Source organism: Grammomys surdaster, unplaced genomic scaffold (assembly GCF_004785775.1).
Source record: "Grammomys surdaster isolate TR1022 unplaced genomic scaffold, NIH_TR_1.0 132, whole genome shotgun sequence".
Lineage (NCBI taxonomy): Eukaryota > Metazoa > Chordata > Mammalia > Rodentia > Muridae > Grammomys > Grammomys surdaster.
This window is the reverse complement of record NW_021604590.1, coordinates 6175579-6196820: the sequence shown is the minus strand read 5'-3', so window position 1 is coordinate 6196820 and position 21242 is coordinate 6175579. Positions and strand designations below refer to the sequence as shown.

Genomic DNA, 21242 nt, shown 5'->3' with positions numbered 1-21242 from the left:
TTAGACAGTGTTTTTACTTTAGAGAGTCCTGTGGTTTCCATGCAATGGACACTCCCTGCTTTCCCCACGGGGGTGTTTGTACTGCAGGGCTGGCGCTCACTCTGACTGGCAGGTGCATGGCTGTACTTCTTCTACAGCCATGTGCTGTGTGTTACTCCCAGACCTGGAGCCGAGCCCATATTTCCTTCCTATTGTGTCTTTCAGCCACATGCCTCTATTCCACATCACCAACACCTCTCCTTTTAGGCTGAAATACAAATGAAAAGATGTATGTTTTTCTCTTACTCGTTTCAAGGATTATTTGTCTCTGGGTATAGCACAAACACATGAAACTCTGATTCAATGTTCATCAGTGAAAGGCTAAGTTGGTTTTAATTAGGAGTAAGCTGTAAATGTATATAAGCCACATACACACATATATAATACATAATACATAATACATAATACATAATACATATATACATACATATCCTCAGAATCTTCTGTCCATAATTTTGGTTACAACTCTTCATCATTTATTTAGATTAATAATTCAGTTTTAGCTCCCTTTATTTTTTCAATTAAAAATAATTAGGGACCCCCCCAAATGATTAGGAAATACTTTAAAAATACAGAAGTCTGAAAGAATGATACAGTACATATGTGTGGTTTTGGTACATGTGTCTGGACATACGTGTGTGTCTGTGGGGGGGTTTTCTTGATACCTGTGGGCATGACATGTGTGGGGGAGACAGAGGAGATCCTCAGGTGTCCTTCACCACCTTCCACCTTGTTTGATACAAGCATTCTCACTGGTCTGGAGCTTTAGCATGTGGGTGGGGCTCATTGGCTCAGAGGCTACTAGGGATAGCCCTGTCTGTCTCCCATGTCCCAGGCACATGCCTCCACCTCTGCCTTTGTATGTGAGTTTTGGGGATTTGAAATTCAGGTTACTATGCTTGTAAGGCCAGCACTTAACCACTGAGTCATCTCTCCAGCCCCATATTTCTCTTATAAAGACACACTCAACTGATGGCCATAGTCTTCCTGATATATGTTAATTCTCGTCTTCTCCATTTTAAGAACTATGGTTGCCTATCATTAGTTCCAATATGTTGATCCTTCGACAATTAGACATTGTTGTAATTTCTTCCTTCTCTCTTGTTTCATAGACTTTCATGATTTTGTTTTTCTGGAACTTATCTTTAGTAGAATCAAGTTCCTGCATTTCTGTAATATCATTAACTATATCTTAAGTACTAGTAAAAGCAAAACAAAACAAAAAGATGAAGAAAATTTTAAGAATAAATTGAGTTTCTGAATGCCACCTTCCTTTGCCCACTCAGACCCCCAGAACTTTACACAAGAAAATGAAATAGTATCTTTGAGATCTAAGCTTGTCATGATGTTTTGGGGTGGGGGAAGAGTCACAGAGGATGTCTTTAGTTTTGTTCATTTATGCTTCCTGTTTGCATGTGTTTGCATATGAGGGTGTGGGTATGGGCAAGGTCTCAAATATTGTGTTTTTCCAAGGTGAAGTAGATGCTTCATCCAGATTGTGATCAAGTTAATTTTCCATTTAACCTGAAATTACCTTTGTTCAAATGTTTACAGTGATGACAATCTTTGTACTTTGAAGGGGGTCTGGGATGTGAGTGAGACACAGGCAGCTCTCTCGGAACATCCTTCTGGAAGGAAGCAAGCAGTGACAGGTGCAGAATGCACTGCTTTCATGCTGCTGTGTGAGTATGCTGAGTGGTCACTGTGTTTGGGACAAAGCCTGAACTATCCCCGACACTGGGTGATGTGTCATCCAGATAGGTAGCATCATAGCGGTGGGCAGAGTGGTAGCTGATGTTGATTGAGAGGCTGCTGGGAGAGCTGGTTTACCCTGTCTACATGGATTGTTATTTGTATTTTCTCTCTGTGAACTGCACTCAGCATTGTTCCAGAATCATGCCTCCACAGCAGCTGAGCAAAGCTTTCCGGCTGGCAGTGGTACCCCTGTGTCTGGGAATGCAAAGACTCCTACGGTGCTTGATGTGATGGTGCTTAATATGGAAGGTGGCTTGGTAAAGGCAGACAAGGCAGGTCTGAGTGGAGCATGCTTAGATTAGGCCCCTGATGAACAACTGTAACAGGAAAGAAAGGATCAATGGCATAGGGACTACCAGTCTACGAGGCAGTCACTCATTGAGTTTGTTGGGACTTTTGGTCCCTGGTCCATGGCATAAGTTTCATGCTCTGTGCCAGAGAAGTGGAGAGAAGGCACGGGACAAAGCTTAAGCAACAGAAAGGAAGGTACATGACAGGTATCCTCAACCCAAGGGCCTCCCACTGGCTGTGGTCCAAAACATTCTTCAGTGTTGGTCTCCAAAGAGAACGCTCAGAAGACAGTGCAGGCACTTGTGCAGGCTGCATCGAGAGGAGCAGAGGGAAGGCAATCAAAGAAAGAAAAGGAAGAAGATACTCAGAGTCTGGAGTGGTGTGGCAACCTGGAGGATCGCCTGCCTTCTGTCAAGGGAACAGGAGAGGAAGGGACCTGTGCTCGCATGCCTCAGGGCTAAAGGTGTAGAAGCTTTCCTTAGTCTCCATCTTCTTTAACTAAGCTTGCCTTGCTACACAAGTGGGATCCTCTTTTATTTAACAAAAAAGATAATAAATCTAATAAATGAATAAAATAGAGATAAATTGGCTCCCTAGACATAGCTGAGGGCAGGCACTGCCAAATGTTCAGCGGCAGTGGAGAGTCTAGCATCAGGAAATTTCCGGCAGTGGAGCCAAGAGACAGAGTAAACTGAGTAAACTGAATTGACACTCATTTTTTTTAAATCCTCAAGTGGGGCAGATAAACTGTGTCAGGGAATACTGGACTGTACAACAGTTCCTCAAAGTGGCTCTTGTGTAGTACACTGTCTGAGGATAAGCTCAAACTACCATTCGGAGGTCACTGGTGACTTTGTGACTGTGAGGTTTCTGAGCTTTGGATGGCCTGGCCTTTCAGGGGAAAGCCAGCACTGTGGGACATATATGGAAATTAGGTCATAACTCTTTCTTTTCAAAGAGATGAGCCTGAAAAAAGAGAAAGAGGCGACCCCAAGTATCTATGTGTTTTGTTCTAGTATTTAAGTCTGGTATTGGTTTTCTTCTCCGCTGAGAACTGCACACAGCCTTCTGCATTATGAACACTGCTCCACACAGTTGTCAGCTACTTCTGCAAACATGATTCAGGTCCACGTGTAGAGACACAGGTCACTTAGATGCAATTCTTTCTCGAGTTTCAGCTTTTTTTCTACTAAAAATCCCTAAAAATCAATGAAGATAGACTGGGAGGCTAAAATTTTTGTTTTACAAGTCTAAAGCTTTGTACTTTTTGTCTTTTTAACTTTAAATGAGTTATGTACCTAAATTCCTCTTAAAGATTTAAGAAGTCTTTGGAGTGATGGTTTCAGATTCAGTCTGTAAGAGAGATCATGCCATATTTTCTCTTTATATCTAGCTGACTTGATACATTATATAAACATATATATGTCATATTTTAAGTAAATATGTATGTATTGCATTTATATCATATCTCATAAATAAATATATAGATATATATTATATTTTAAAACATCCATCCATTCATCGATAGACACACTGATTCCATATCTTGGCTATTATGAGTGATGTAGTAGGGAACAAGGGTTGTATGTTCCAACTAGTTATAGAATAAGATCTTCAGTGCTCTTCCCACATAAGAACGATACACATCTGGATGATGGACAGACTAATTACCCTGGTATTATTGCTCTATGATGAATATGTAGACTGAAACATTATATTCCGTAAACATCTCAAAATAAACTGAAAGGAAAATTAAAAATTAAAACCAAATAAAGAGCATTTAGGCATGATTATTACCTATCTTTACGTTGTTCTGTATGAATTAAGGTCTATTATTTAAGGGCACACTTCTGCTCTGTAAGCACATAAGTGGCTGGAACCCCATCCCTCTGTTTAAGGCTTTCTGTTTTAGTCTGCACATGTCCTTGAAGGTTCTCAGTACAGGTTTATTAGGAATACAGGCCTGAGAGATGGCAATGAATCAGATCATTGGTCAATTAGGCCAATGATTTTGGACAGAAAGTTGGGTCATTAATTTTCTGGATAAACTGTTGCCAAGACTGTTCATTCTAAGAAAGCCATGAACAAGTGCCTTGGGCAGCACTCCCATGAGTGTGGCTGAAACCCCTAGTCTGGTGATTTCTGTTTGTGCAAAAATCACACAAAAGTTTCTTTCTTAAAGCCTCATCCTTGTTAATGTTGGAAGCTGAAGAGTGCTCCATTTCACTAGGGAGTGTTGTTAAAACAAGTCTCAAATAGGACATAACGAATAGACCTAACCAGACCTGCAACTGGCTGATGATGCAGAAGCCACTTGGCCAGGAAAAACAAGAGAAAGAGCAACAGAGAACTGGGAGGTGAGAGGGAGGGTTGCTGGGGCGGGGGCATGCTGGGGCCACAGCCAGGGCTCACTAGGGTTGGGGTGTGCTGGGGCTGGTGTTTGCTGGGGTTAGGGCTTCCTGGGGTTGGGGCTCTCTGGGATCAGGGCTCACTGGGGCCAGAGCCAGGGTTCTTTGGGGCTGGGGCTGAGAAACAAAAGGTGTGTGCTGAAGGCAAGTTTTTAATGAAATAAAACAGTCCTATCAGTTCCACTGGGAATCAGTTTCAAGTAGTCACCTCCATATGAAGGCCAGGATGTGGGAACTAGTGTTTCTTTAGAGTATGTGGAATGGGTGCTAGAGCCCTGACAACTCTACATCTCAAGAACAGCTGCCGCAGAGAGTGGCACTCCTTGTAGCTTAATGTTGACTACTTCTGAGGCCTGGGCTGGATTCAGGGCTGGGACTCTATAAGCCAATTTATCTGTCTGGAATACAGAAAGCATGTGAAAGAAACACACAAGAAAGGTAGATTGCTACCCTGGAGATCACTAGAGCCATTTCCTATGCTGTTGGGTGGCGGAGGCTCTGTAATGTTTGACCCCTCAGAAACCTTTGTTCTAATTTCTGTCATGTTCACACTGAAGTTTTCCCCTGGATGCAAATCTCTGAAGCAAAAAAATTTCCAGGTTTCTCTTTTTCAAATTATGGCCAGAGGACAACAACCAAAACTAATTCAATAGGACACACTTTTGGGAGGGGGTGGGGCTGCATTTACAGACAGGTACAGTACTGAAGTCAAATTAGTTTCACAATTCAGATTGTTTCTAAAGACATATCTAAAGAAATGTGTTCTCTAAACACATGAACATATGAACAAATGAGTAGGAGCTGGGCAGCCTTTTCCTGAAGAGACAAACACATCACTGGAGATGAGACATATGTTCCCCAGGCAGGGGCCCCGTGGGACCAGCATGACTTCTTTCCACCTGGCTGAATACTCACCACATGGTAGAGTATGGCTTCTGGCTCATTCCTTTGTGTGCTTGTGCTTCTTGTGTGTCTATTAAGCATCTGCATGGTGTGGGGCACTGACCACGTGGTTAGTACTATACTGAGTCAGTTAATGAGCCCTGTTCCTCCTTCTGATGTCCTGGCTCTGAAACAACCTTCTGCCGAAGGCTTCATCTTGGCTGCAGGTGTAGACTCTTCTGCTAGGCTGTTCCCAGTATGGCCTGACAGACACAGACATTTTCTATCTCATGTTACTTTTCTAGGTCCATGTTTGTACTCTCTGTGGGCATGGCTCAACATCCTCCAGCATAAGGGCCAGCACCACATGCTCTGGGACAAGTCAGGTTGGGAGAAGGTCAAGGGGATGAGTCACATGCTGTCTGTCTCGATGCCATGTATCGCAAGGTAATCTCTAAGAACTGTGCAAGGCTTCTTAAAAATGTCCAGTTCAGGTTTCTCCATGTGGGAGAAAGTGAAGTTCAGGCCTCTAGCTTTTACTAAAGATCTTATATTTTTATTGTCTGACTAGTGAGGCAAACTCCCTGTGGGTTCAGTGCATTGTCAAGGCCAGGGAAGGGAGAGGTAATTTTATGTTTATATGACATCTGTTAGTCTCTAGGTGCATGACACCCACCTTCCTAACCATGAAGCTGTGCTCTGTCTTAAGGTTAATTGATAGCTCACAGGTAGGTGCCATTCACATGGGTGAATGTGACCCTTACCATGTAAGGTACTGGAGTTCAGGGCCTGTTCTTCTGTGTCCTAGCTTGGCTTCCTTGGCTACAGTCTGTGGATACTTTTGGTGCCCTACCTCCTTGCTCATGGCAACAAACTGATGCGCTCTGCACAGGAATGGAAAACTGGGCTGCATAGAGAACCACTCTGCTGATGGCTAGTTACTGAACACTCTTTCCACCTGGATAAATTCAGGAGGCTCTGATAACTTCCGTGATGGCACTAGATTTGGACCCAGACCTTATGACTATAGTATGTGTCTCTAAAGCAGCTTATTTTAAGGAAATAAACAGCAGTCTTGGGACCTCTTCATGTATATTCTTGTCATTGAGTCATTTGTAACATAAATACTAAAATTGTGGGAAGGTCAGCACACATAAACTTTGGGGAACAAGTGTAACACACTAGCAAGAAACTCCCAGAAGAAACCAACAAGAGCTCAGACTCCAGCTGACCATGGCTCACAGTATAAAAGATTAGATCTCTAATGCTTTTCAGCTTGAAATTAATTTGACTTCATTTTAATAATACTTTTTTTAAACTGACAATGGTAAAAATGTTGGTGCTTAAGGGAATTTTAATTAAGAGACATTAATTAAGAAATTATATCATAGAAAACTTGCTTTCAATGTTGTGTAGTAGTGAGAAGCCTTATTAGCTAGAAGGGAGGTGCTGGATCCTGCATTTATTTATAAGTTACGTGAATTCAGAGGAGGAGCAGGTAGTGCAGGCCTGAGAAGGTCAAGCTCCCTTTCGGAAAGGAAGGCTTTGAGTGCACTCTGGAAATGGCTTGTTCTGAGTGAGGAGGCACAGCTGCACAGGAGGGGTGGCTTCTGGAATACAGATGACACTCAGGCTCCCACACATCCAGGCAAGCACCCCGCCACCACTACCAAGCTACAGTGTCAACTCTGGCAGAATAGCTTCCACGAGCTAAATGACACTGTGATGCCAATTAACAACCGCTGACCAGCTAGTAAGGCTTCAAAATGCTCCCAACACAAATGGAAAATGTCTAAGATGTACCAATCATCCTGACCTGCTCATTACATATTGCAAATATATACTGAAGTGTCCTGCTGCACCCGTAAGTGGACACAATTATGTGTCAGTTAAGAACAGAACCACATAAAAAGAGAATGAGACAGTGAGAGAGAGAGAGGGAAAAAGCGAGGGGGAGAGAGAGAGAGAAAGAGAGAGGGTGAGCATCTCAGGCAGAAGGCTGGCAGGACAGTGCTCACAAACCACACCCATCATAACAGAAATCCACTTGCAGACTTAGAAGCTTTCTGTCATTGTCTTTCCCTAAAAGCTAAAGCAGGATTCTCCTAAGGTCTATTTTTAAAAGGCAGCTAAACAATAAAGCTGTTTTACAGAGATGCCCTTGGCTGCCCATCAGGAAGCCAGTAGGAGCTCTCGCAAGTGCAGTGAAGGAGTAGTTGGTCCTTGATGGCTTCATCCCACCTGCTGCCCACTCCATGGGTCACACTGTGACTGTGAAATATGATCAGATCTGAGCTACCCCTTCCCATGAGCTACCCATTGCTGTGAGCCTGGAGGTTGAAATCCCTCCTGTCCTCACTCTAAGTGGGCAGCCACAGTGACTACTTTCTATCTATGGTTCTCCAACTTGCTGAGTCATGAGTCTGGCATGTTACCACTGTGTGACTGTATCATTTAGAGGCAGATAATGCCCATACAGGACCATCGATCAACTGCCTTTTGGACAGAGAAGATTTAGTAGGGTGGACAGGAGTAACATACTGAAAACCAACAGATCTGGTTTAAATTAGATCCGTTCAGTCTTCAGAAATCTTTCCACTATCATTAAGGCCAAAGTCTGATATTGGTGGGAAAAAATCAATACTGACGGGTCTGGGCAAGCATGAGGGGAGAGACGACTCAGAGTGTACATTTGTGATATGTCCTGTGTATTAAAGAGACTTGGTGAAAATCCATATTATCATCTCTTGGGAATAAAATTAGCGTGCGGTTACACTGCTTTGAGTAACCCCTCCCCACACAATTAATTATGCCAGTGCCAACCACTGGGGGATACAGAGTAAGGAGGGATTTACGTCTTGCATCAGTGTCAAACACTGAGGGACACATCGTTGCCATCTCTGGATCACAATCATTTATCGTTTGCACGTCTTCCTGCTGATCTGGCACCACCTCACTAGAACAGCCTCTATCCGATCCCAATTTGGTTAACACTTCTTGCCTCTTGACTTCTGTACATTGCACCTACTCAGATACACGTGGGCCACCTCACAGCTGCCCCCTAAAGTCAACCGCTGGATAGACAGTTGTCAGCAGCTACTTATTAAAGGGCATTCTCCTCTCCCATCTCTCTCCATATACACGTGGGAAATATAGACTATATTCTTGCAAATATTAGACAAATTCCAAAACTATTTGGATTGAACTCACTAATGAATCAGAGAGCACGTACTTTTCTTTATGGTTTCAATATGTAGTTCTGAATAAGTGACTGTAACACCAAGCTTCTGCTGGGAAAACAAGGGCGCGTGTGCCAATGGCTAAGGACACACAACACATTGCACATAAAATACTTTCATGAGGGTGTGGGTGATACGTTTGAAGTGACTGAGACTGGTGAGCAACAAAACACAGGTAAGAGAGATGAAAAGAACTTACCTTGGGTTGCAATATAATGATTGGGTCGATGATAGCCCTAAGGATAAGTGAAAAAAAAATTAGATAAATTCAAAGTCATCGGGCAGCACAAAAGTCATATGCTGGGTCTGTGGAAATGGCTGTGTGTCCAAATGCCAAGAACATTGACTTACGTATTTTGCAAGTCTAATACTTTAGAAGGTATCCAGGAGACAGGAAGGACACGCCTTCATGAGCTGAGCTAGCTCATGCTATCTCAGGATGGCCCCTGTTACTCTGTTACTAAATACCTTAGTTACTAGTCATTTGATAGCTTAATTTTTGGATTCAGCAGCTTTGAGTTTGTTTTCCTAAGTGAAGGTCCACTGAGTACAACCTTCTGGACAGTATGCAGCAAGTGAAAGCGACGTCATTCTACCCTGGCCATGAGATGATGGATGAGCAGCAGATGCTATCAATTTATGGATTCTCTGAACTGAAACGACCAAGCCTCTTATTAAGGTGTGGATGGCTGGGAATTTGCAATAGAAACTTGTTTGCGTTTGGGATGTTACTGGCGATGTGCCAAGGACTTAACGCATGTTCTGTTCTATCAATATAGACATTTTTATCAATAGCAACACCCGGAGCTATTCTCAAACACTGCTCATGAGAGATTATGTAAGACCCGTTCCTTTAATCATGAACCTGTAGGAAGCAGGAAAGATTAAACTGGGGCCAAAGAGGCAAAGGCACCTTCGGAGAACTATCTGGGAAAGATAAAAGTCAGTTCAGAGAAAATTACACCCGGTAACATACTGCAGCAAAGTAGACCTTAATACATTTCTTTCCCCCAGAGATTATCCTAAATACTGTTCAACAAAGATAACTGGAAAACAGAGAAAAAAAAATTGGAGGAAAACCCCACAGATTTCTCAGATACTTTAAATATCTGTTAAATTATTTTTGCTCTCCAGTCAAAGGTGATGAAGAAGAAAGACAGTGATTCTCTTACATAACTGATTTGGCTCGCATCTCAAAAGACAGAATTGTGACCGCTATCCCATAGAACTCTTTAGAGAGTTACTTGTTTGTTAGTGGTGAATCCCACAAGGGAGGGAACTTTAACTTGCTTATTCTGCAAGTCTAATACCTTAGACGGTATCCAGGAGACAAGAGCTGAGCTAGCCCATGTTGTTCCAGGATGGCCAACGTTACTAAGCACCTTAGTCACTTTTCAGTCCTCATCTGAGTCACGTATCAGCTGAACATCCCCTTAAAATCCTGTGCTGGCTGGTTTGCCAACTTGACATGAAGCTACATGTATCTGAGAAGTGGAACCTCAACTGAAAAAATGCCTCTAAAAGATCAGCCTTGTTTGCAGGTCTATGGGGATGTTTTCTTGATTAACGATGGATATGAAGGAATCTAATGAGACACTCTGGAAATGGGGTCCAAAACATAAAAGCCACTTGTGTTTCATGTATAGCTTATGCACATGGCCTAAAGGAAATCTGTATAGCTGTTTGACCCTGCATGAAACAATGTCGGTATGTTATGGCTGAAGGTGCAGGCAAAGCCCTTCTCACTGGTGACATTAAGCTGCATATTGAGCTTTGACTGCAGAATGTCACGAGATTATTGTGGGGTTTCTAGATTTGGGATTTGGGGATCAGAGATGCCTAACATGAACGTAGGTAAGATGGATGCCTGGTAGTGCTAATGGACTGAAAACCAGACCCAGAATGTAACATGCCTGGAAAGGACACGGAAGCTGGATCTGTTCAAGGAGGCTCCAGCCTTGCAGGGCACTGCACAGTACCCTGGGTTTCTGCTTCTGATTTCATTCATCCTTTCAGCTAAAAACATGCTGTCTCTTAAAGAATTTATCCTAATGTAAGACATTAAGTTAACATGACGCAGGATGAACAAGGCAGCCATCTTCAATAATTAAACAGCTTGCATTTTTAATGACACGCCTCGCTTGCCTTGGAAGTCCTGGTGCACAGCTGCGGATGACTTTGAAGGCAACTTAAAAGCATGGCGGTGACGGCAGCCTGCAAATCACCGCATTAGCAATTAGAGGGTTTTGTCCCATTAATATGCAAACATTTTAAGTTGTTGATAAAAACATAAAAACATTTTCTTAGTCCACATAGTGTGGGTAGGCGAAGGGGGTGTAGGGAGGAAATAAGATGTTTTTCCCCAAATGGGTTGACTTGAGACTGCAGTGACCACATTCTGTGGAGTGTGGGGAGTAGCGACACTTGCTGTGGATGGTCATTGGCACACATCTACCAACTCCACAGTAGATCTCCTGTGTGGCATGTGTCAAAAGGTCTGTGATGTGTTGACTGTTTTAAGATACGTACATCGATGTAATTGCCATTGATATAGTCCGAATTGTTGTCCCCTTCCAGCATCTGCAGCCGTACCCGAGAGTGGTCATCTGAGAGAGAGAGAGAGAGAGAGAGAGAGAGAGAGAGAGAGAGAGAGAGAGAGAGAGAGAGAGAGATATTAATAAAGACAACCCCTGAGGCTGTCCCCAGCTTCAGAACTTCTGTGCAGCACACAGAGACCCTCCCCATGATGCACGGATCTGCTTTAAAAATTGCTGCAGTTTGGAATTTGACATCCTTTGAAAACCTACAATGGGACTGTGAATTACTGGCTCCAAGTGGGAAGTTGAGAATGTTCCCCCATGTGCTTCACACATGGTCAAGGCAATAAAGCATATTTATAATGGCACAAAATGAACTTTCAGATGCAGATGCTGAACTTGAACATGATTGCAAACACCTAGAAAAGAATTAGCTATTATGTAATAAAGAGGAAGACATCCATCCAGTAAGAAGCAGCAAGAAGTTGATACTATGTACATCCTGGTGGCTAAATAAGATTGTACTTAGCAATACTGTTTACAATTAACAAAAATGTTACTAATTTATAAAGTGGGATGCTATTTAGTAATGACAATGAATGGATACAGTTACATACAATAAAATGGACTGACTATGTAAACACAAGCCATGCCCAAAGAAAGCTACACACAGAGGAATAATAGCAACTCTCTCTGTTGACCTTTCTGCATAGATGGAAAGTTCTACAGCATTGTTGTTCAGCAAAGCAGTCACTACTCATGCACAGTGACTGAGCAATGGGTGTGGTTACAGAGAGGAGCTGATGTTCTTCAATTAAGACTTTTATGTGTATGGGTATTTTACCTGCATGTATGGCTGTGTACCATATGTGTGCCTATGGAAGCCAGAAGAGGGCATTGGATCCCTGGAACTTAAGTTGTGAGCTGCTTTGTGGCTGCTGGGAATTGAACCCAGGTCCTCTGGAAGAACAGTTAGTGCTATTAACTGCTGAGCTACGTCTACAGCCCCTGACTTTTTAATTATATTTAATTTCAATGACTTTAAATTTAAATAACCATATTAGCTAAATATTTACTATATTGGGGACTTGGTATGACTGTAAAACACCCAAATTACAATTTCATATTTATTAGATGTTAAAATGATTATATTTGTGCTACACTAACTTAAAAGGGTTACTCTACACTCACATTTTGTTTGTTTCTACTTAGTATGCCGATTAGCAACGTTGTAAGATGTTTTATATGTGACTCATATTATACTACATACTCCATTTTTTTTTCCTGGGATGATTTTGCTAGGAGGTATTCAAAGTATGAGAAAAAGAGAAAATTATTACTACTAGATTCTCTTTCTCATATATGTGTTTGTGTGTGTATGTATGTATGTATGCATGTATGTATATGTGTGTACATTGCGTATCTAACTCAGAAGTCATGAACATGCATGCTAGGGAAATACACTGTCACAGACCACATCCCCAGTCCAACAGTCTCTATTTTAGTGGATGAAGCAGCAAGCTGTGATCAGAACAAGGGTGCTAGCTACTGTCCAGGTCTAGACTTGATTGTTGGTTTCATGAAACTTTGCTTTACAACAATATGCTAAAGTGTCTACCTTGAGGATACTAGGCTATGTGAAATGCACAGTGTATAGCGGGATAAAAGGGCAATTACCGTGGGACTCTGGCCATGAGGTTCAATGTCAGGAAACTACAGAAAGAAATAGAATGGTCACATTTGGAGCTGGGCTGAATGAGGAATGGAGAGCTTTTTAGAAACTCTATGCAGTGGTTCATGTTTGCAAGATGAAGAGAATTCTGGAGACAGATGGTGGTGATGGCTGTTCAGCCGTGTGAGAAGGCAAATACTACACTGTGTGTAGTCCGTACAACTCAGAAAATGTGAGTGCACTTAGTCCATTTTCCTCCATCTCTACTCTAACCCTGACCTCCATGGAAATATCTCCTTCAAGGATGGTAAGGACACTCACAGACTTCTAGCCTTTAAGTCCTTTGCTGGAAAGATCTCCCTGACATGGCTCGCTCCCTTTCACTGGTGGGGTACTGGCAGTAGTATTAGGGACTCCAGTTTGGTGTTGGAGAAGTCACACATTATTGATGTCCATTTGCTAGACATGTCTAAGAATTAGAAAGAGGTTATGACATATTCTTTTAGCGTTAATACAAGAGTGAACATTGCTGGGCAGTGGTGGTGCATGCCTTTAATCCTAGCACTTGGGAGGCAGAGGCAGGCAGATTTCTGAGTTTGAGGCCAGCCTGGTCTATAGAGTGAGTTCCAGGACAGCCAGGGCTACACAGAGAAACCCTGTCTCAAAAAAACAAATAATACAAATAACCCCCCCAAAAAAACCCAGCCCCCCAAAACAAAATAAAACAAAAACCAAGAGTGAACACCAAGAACCAAATCTGCCTTCCAGAAAGATACAATTGTTCCTTGGTATATGTTGAGGATCTGTCTCAGAACTCCATAAATGCTTAAATCTATGGATACACATATGCTTTCTATAAAATGCATAAATTTTGCATGTAACCTATACAAACTCTCCTGAATACCTTAAATTATCTCTATGGGGTTCAATGGGATTGTGAGGTAAATGGTCGTTCTCCCTTATTGTTTAGGGAATAATGACAGAAAATCCACACTGATTCAGTACAAGCACAAGTTTTCTCCCAAAATTTTCAATCTGAGGTTGATTGACTCCTTGGATGTGGTACCTAGCAATATGGTGAGCTAAAGGTGCAAACAGGCTAGCCTCCAGGAGGAGCTAGCCTACAGAAATCACAGGGAGGTATTACCTATGGAAAGCAAGGTGGTCACTGTAAGCTGACGTTTCTCCGTTATTGTGGGCATGTTGGTTAGTTTAAATCATCAGTCTGGCACAAATTAGAGTCACCTGGAAAAGGGCCTCAAGTGACTGTCAAGATTAGCTTGGCCTGTGAACATGGGATGATGCTAGTCAATGTGGGAAGACCCAGCTTAGAGTGGGTGTCACGAATCCATGGATTGGGGTCTCAGACTCTGACATAGGAGAAGACAATCTGGAGTGTGATTAGGCATGCATGTGCTCACTGTTTCTCTGCCCTTGACCGTAGGCGTGGCCAGCTGCTTCGATTCTCTCTGACTTGGTTTCCCCACAAAGATAAACCGTAACCCAGAACTGTGGGCTAAAACAAACCTCTTTTGCCACCAAGTTGCTTTTCTCGTGGTATTTTATTATAACAACAGAAAAAGACGTAGGCTAATCCCTCATCCTTCTGTAGGCTTGTGTGAAAAGCATCCTTCTTAAATAGCAATGTAACAAATAGGAGGGTATATACCACCTGCACTGAGCTGTCTCAGAAAGAGGCAATGTGGTTGACTCTTTTAGGTTCAAAGCCTCTGCTCACTGCTGCTTGAGTCATTAAGAATGACTCAGCACACAGCCAGGGGCTTTCAGCATCTACCTTGAAGTGAACCACAAAATCAACATTGACTGTTGGGAACAAATAAATGGTTTGCCTCACCAGATATTTTTTTGTTTTTGTTTTTGAGATTCCACCTACTCTGAGTCGGAAACATACTGAAATGAATACACCATAACTAGTCTTTTAGAGAAACTAAGGTATTCTCTGAGGTAATTGTGAAGCTGAGTCATATCAAATGTTTATAAGGAAATGCCTTTCAGACATTTCTAGCATGTAACAAATGTCAGTCATCCAGAATGAAGAAAATGACATGCCAAGCCCTCATGGACAGTCCCTGTTCTGAAGGCCACCAGCTTGGCCTCTCTAGGCCAAGGATTTGGGTATTATTGTTGAATGGAGGATGAGGTTCAGAGAACTCCACTGGTCATGTATAAAATTTGGGTAGCCCAATGGGATCTATGGCTACCAGTTATTAACCACAGAAATGCTATGGCCAACACTACAAGAGCTTAGTATTTCTGAAGATCCCAGCCGGGTAAGTTTGAGATGACTCAAACATTGGCATTATTAATGCCCATCCAAGTGTCTATCCTAGCATGAGGCTTTCTTCCTGATTATTTCAATGCTCTTCCATGGTTTTATTTTATGTTGAATCAAAATATCACAATCTCCATAATCCCAGATACCTTCATTTGAAATGGTGGACTCAGACATATTTGACTCTGTTGAGCTTGAGTAATGAGGAGGTGGCATATCTCCTCTCACAGGACTGACTGTTGGCAAGATCAAGTACAACCATACATGTCAGTCCTTGGAGCAAGATCCTGTTCATTCCTTCATTAGTCAAATTTTCCTTGCTGAGACTAGACACCAGAGAGAAAAACTCAAAGGAGCACATTCCAAAGCTTCTGAGGCCTTGGTCCATCTCTGGGTATGGCAGAGCAGAGTGGACAGAGGAATACAGGGAAAGCCCAGGGCAAGCAATAATGCTAAAGGCAACATCTGCAGTGACCTACTACTCCCGACTTTCACCAGTTCCCAATAAGGCCATGCTAATGGGTCCCATCAAGGGATCTATCTACTGAAAATGTTAAGAGTCCTCAGGATCTGATCACTCCCCAGGCCCATCGGCTGGGAACCAAGTTACTTCCTGTAACAGTTCCTACTAGAAAGAATCACCTCTTTTATGTGAATAAAAGCAAGATTCTAGTAGGAGTTGCATACTAGAATTCAGATCCCTGAGAGCATATGGTGTGCTCCGAGAACAGCAAAGCTTGGGAGCTGATGACTCCAAGCAGTGGCTCTCTGGGGGGACGGGAACAGGGCCTAATTTTAAAGAGAAACAGGAAAAAGGTCTGAGTCACACTCATCAACTCCCACACCTGGATCCGCAGGCAGCTATTTTGTAACTTTTCTATTCTTATTCTGTGCCATGTACCAAAGAGCGTAAGATCCCAGGCCCCGAAGTCAGAATCCTGGTATGAACCCTAGTCCTGTCACTTTCTGGTTGTGAGACCTTGAACAAATTAATTAGTGCCTTGATTAGTGCCTACTGTAAGTGGGAGTAATACTACTGCTGACATTTCACAGTATGAGGATTCAGTGAGTTAATGTGTTCGCAATTGTCAGCTACATGCAAGTGAGTGAATGCTAGCCATCATAGTTTTAGCGCCTAAGGCCAGATCATTTTTCACCTGGACTATTCCGTCTGTCTGTCAGATCTATGCTGACAGGAGCTTCCCCCCCCTCCCCATTCACTCCCTTAGTCATTTAGTGACACCGACTGCGACCTGATGGTGGTGACAGAAACACAGGCCTGTTAATCCAGTCATGAAAAGGGATTGCTCTGGCCTCAGTTTATTTACTTAGAAAGGTTATTGTGGCAGAGTGAAGGAGAGCAGGTCGCAGTCAACATATCCAATGCATGTGTGCACAGTGTATATCCAGTGCATGTATGCACAGTGCATATCCAATGAATGTGTGCACAGTGTATATCCAGTGCATATGTGCACAGTGTATATCCAGTGCATATGTGCACAGTGTGTATCCAGTGCATGTGTGCACAGTGCATATTCAGTGCATGTGTGCACAGTGTATATCCAATGAATGTGTGCACAGTGTATATCCAGTGAATGTGTGCATAGTTTGCCCTCCTCATATGCCCCCTTCACAGGCACAGATGTAGCCTAATTGAAAATATTAGAAAAATGTGCTTGTGTTGAATCAGTACAGGTTTCTTTTCCTATGATCATTCACTGAACAATACAGTGGAATGTCCCTTCATCCAGCACATATACTGTGTTACCTGTGACAAGAAGACCAGGGACTATTTAAGGTGCTGATAGTAGGTGTTCCTAGTTTATGTACCCTGCTCTGTGAAAGGGCCTGTGAATTTTCTGGATATACTGTGTGGAGGGCCGAGTGAGCAACTGGCAGGAGGAGGTTTATCTGAGGCTGAGATTGGATGGGATTCTTACATACTACAGCTGTCTACATGTTCTAGATTGTCTTCATAATCAGAAAAATTCTGACTCTATTAGAAAACAAAAGCAACAGAAATGAAAAACTTAAAAACACAAAGCCAATAACTTCACATCTTGGAAAAGAAAAGCCTCCGGTAAACTTAAACAAATGTTAGCAGGATTTCAATTAGGAAAATGATGCTCTGGCCCATTTCCCCAACTCTACTGTACACATTTTTCTTGGATGTATATGTATTGCTTTTATAATTAGAGAAAAAGAAGTTATTTTCCATGCATGCCTGGAATTTAAACAATACATATAGTGTTATTATATTATAATAATAAAAGTGTATAATATAAATATATAATAAACGTATTTATTAATATAAAAGAAAAAATAAATGTACATAATATAAACAAGTAATGTTTATATTATGACCACAGGTCAGAGTTGGCCATCACAAAATTGACACACTCAGCTACTTTGTCAAATTCAATGTGCAGATTTATTATTATTCCATTTATTATTCCTTTAATTAGAGGAAGTATGACAAATGCTTCAAAATGTCCCCAAACTGCACTCACTAGCTTCTCATATAATAGCCAACCTCAAGCCCATTCCTGATCTCTTCTTCAAATCATTCCCATATGAACAAATAGCCTGTCCACCCATCAGTCACCTGTCCATCTGTATGTCTATATCTGTCCTTTATCTGTCTGACCCCTCATTCTATCCAGACTTTGGGTTGTTCAGTTCCTTCCCTTGAATGTACCTTTTCTCACTTGGGCTATTGATATTTTTGGAATAAGAAACTGGCACATGAAGACTTGGTTATAAAAACTACCATTTACTGCTGAATAATTACCATTGGCCTGTGTTTTCCATGTGTATGTATACCTGTATGCATTGGAAGTGAGCAGTGTGGTGTTGAAGCAGGCCTATGGGTGTATCTAGGAAGAGGGGAGGGGAAGAAAAGATGCCGAACAAAGGTTCCAAGTTATAGTTGACAAGGGGGGATCCATATTCATGTTCTATAGCATGATGGTAGTGATTATCATTCACAACAATTATTATATATTTTGTCAAGAACAGGGAGAGATGTATTCAGCATTCCATGATTAACACTTAAAGACAGAGAAAGGCTAATTACTCGTATGATGTGTATATGTACTAGATGGTCATACTGTACTGTCATCAATATATAAAATTATTATGTATCAATGGAAAGAAAAAAGCCCTCGGAAAGCCATTGAGGAATTAAGAAAAAAAATACTAAAGAATTAAAACAGGTCCTTATGCCTTAAATCATCTAAACACTGTATTTAAACCTTTTTGTCAAATGATGTTATTTAAAAATACTGCTAAGTGGCTCCAAACGCTTTCACACTTTCCTGTTAGACAGAGCAATATTGGTAATGGCTTTACAGTTTTAACCTAAGCATGGTCAGGTATTCCCACAGTGGCAGAAAAGGAGCCTGCAATTGACAAGCTTTCATCTCTAACCAATTCTCTCTCTCAGTTAAATATTGATGACACAGTTAAGTATTGAATTGGAATCTCAGTGACCGAAGCAACATCTGGCCTCTGAGAGGTGACTCAAGATTAATTCAATTCCCAAACTACTTCTGTGAAGAATAGTGTTGTTCCTTCTCTAGTTACATCTGGCCAAGGACTCTGCTGCCAGGAGGGGTGCTCCGAATACTCCCCCTGCTGTCTGACTCCACTTGCTTCCCCCAGACACACAGGCTCTGAGGAGACCCTGGGTCTGACTTCAGGGTGCTCTTGATGAAGACTCCATCTTGCTGTTGGTAGATTGCTGCCTGGACTTTTTTTGTGGCTTCTCCACTTACCTCCTCAGCCAGTCTTACTCGGTACTGATCAGAACCTTCAGGGACCCCTGACTCTAGGTCTTCTCCACTTTTTGGTTTTACCCCATGTCTTCCAGGATGTGCTGCTTCAATCTGCATCAACTGTCTGTCCACCTGAATGTAATGCTTGGAGAGGATGTGCCTTGGAGAGGATGACAGCTGTAAATGGCCTTTTCAGACCTGGTTGGAGTTGCTCAATTATCAGAGAGAGAAGAATTTTGTTCCAATATAAAAATCCTGGAAAAAATGACCTTTGACCTGGGCCATCAAAATTGGGTTTCTGGTTAAAGCAATCTAGGAGAGAAAGGTGAGGTCAAGCAGCCCAAGCTCAGATACTAAAGCATCGGGGAAGCAGGCTTGCTCCAGCAGAGGGCAGACTCAGAAAGAACCTTTCTTCCCTTCCTAGCAAGGATGTGCTTGCTGCCACTATCAATCTGCACCAAGTCAGTCTTTACGGAACTAGGTCTCCCATCAGGACTCCAGCATCACCCAGCTTCTGTGTGTAGGATCATGTGTAGGATCAGCATGGTCCACTGTCACAGCCTCACCTCCCTGGGTAGGTCCTGGGGGGTCTCCATGTGGTCTTCCACAGACTCTCACTGTGTTTCCAGTCTTCCTATTTGACCTGTCTGCCACATGACCCACTAACCCATTTCTGGTACCAGGGCCTCTTGTGACCATTCTCAGAGCCGTCCTTTTAATTGTCCACTAACAGCTCATTTGAATGTTCCAGAATGTCACCAAATTGCTAGTAGCTTCCCACTGCCAACCTCAGGCCACACCTGATCTCTTCTTTTTCACGTGTGTTCTCATTTGACTACACAGCCTACCTGGCCATTAAAGGACATTAAGGGACCATCCAACTGTATGTGATTCAGTTAAAGCTTGACCTATGGAGATCGGCTTATTTGGAGGTATGGGAAGGCTTCCACATTCTATCCAGAGGCTTGCTTTTTTTTTTTTTTTTGTCAATTACTTTCCTTGAATCTACAACATGCATTTTCTCACACGGGCTACTAAAGATCTCTTAACTGGGTGATTTTTTTCTGATAGATTTCCTATTTCACAGTTTGATTTAAAAATTTACAATGCCTGTTTGATTAACAACAAATTCTCATTTAGTAAAATTCCCTTGCTTGCATGATAAAGAGTAAATGCCTCAATGTGCTCTAGAATATGGTTTGTGTCCCCTCCATATCATTTAACCTTCACTTTCCCATTCCAAATACCTAGCCTTTCTTTAGTTCCTCAAACTCACCCCACTCCCTTCCCCACAACGCGGCAGTATAATAGGGTCATTACCGATCTATCCTCTAATGTTCTGTGTCACATCTTCAGAGAGGTTTTCCCCACATCTCCAAATAAGTCAGTTTCCACAGTTCAAGCTTTAACTGAATCATGTACCACAGGATATGCCCTTAAAGTACCACAGGATATGGCCTTAAGGTATGCCCTGCTCCTTTGGGCAATCAGATATAATCATTTAATTTCTTCCACGGCTTGCCCAACTTCTACCCTGCGATTGGTGGGTTCAAGAGGATAGAGACTCTGTCAGGTTTGTCGCTGTTGTTAGCCCAGTTTCTCATGCCTGAAATTTCCCTCCCACTTCTCTGCTCTGGCCACACTGGCCTCCTGTCCTCACCTGGCATTCACTGCCCACAGTGGATACTTGATCCTCTGCCTCAAGTTCTGGCTTGCATCATGCCCTCCCAGAAGATCCTCCTGGACCACATTCTAAAAACTCGTGCTTGCACCGCACACCATCATCCTCCTTGCTCTGTTTCTGGTTCTAGCGTCTCTCCGCAGTGATCATTATATATACCGTGCTCTTAGTGGCTGCTCGGTCTGCTCGGCAGCTCTACCACCGTCCTCTGTCTGTTTCCCTGTGTGCTCTCTGACATCTACAACAGTATCTTGCTCATAGGAAGCATTTGGTAAACGTATGTGGAAGGAGGGATTTCAGCTTGGCTCAGGACCAGGAACTCGGTGGTTAAATATGTATTTGTTGAATAAATGGCAAGAAAGATGAGAGAGAGAGAGAGAGAGAGTCTGCCTGGGAAGTGCCTATGGAGTCTGGCTCGTTCTCTTCACTATCAGTGTCCCATAATGGGGAGCAGCTGCAGAGGGGCTGCCTCGTTAGCTGGGAGATTTGGTGTTTATCTTTGCTTGGAGTTAATTATAACCGGGAATCGTTGAGAGGATTAGAGGGGCTGAATCTGTGTGTGGCGGTGGTGGTAATGGCGGACAGAATGCTAGCATCGATTTGGAAAGGGCTGGCTCAGCAAATTTATAGTGTAAATAAAGGAAAAGTTTAACTTACTTAAGAGCAAAG

The 21242-nt window shown here is 42.5% G+C and overlaps 1 protein-coding gene across 1 annotated transcript in view; it reads right to left on the bottom strand.

The window, feature by feature from the left end:
• Ptprm (protein tyrosine phosphatase receptor type M) overlaps positions 1–21242 on the bottom strand; it is a 627614-nt gene that overhangs the window by 65895 nt on the left and 540477 nt on the right. The window contains exons 18-19 of the mRNA XM_028762235.1: positions 11144–11220; positions 8814–8850 (exon numbers count right to left, since the gene is read on the bottom strand). Of these exons, the coding sequence (XP_028618068.1) occupies positions 8814–8850; positions 11144–11220 (114 nt within the window). The remainder of the gene's footprint in view (positions 1–8813; positions 8851–11143; positions 11221–21242) is intronic.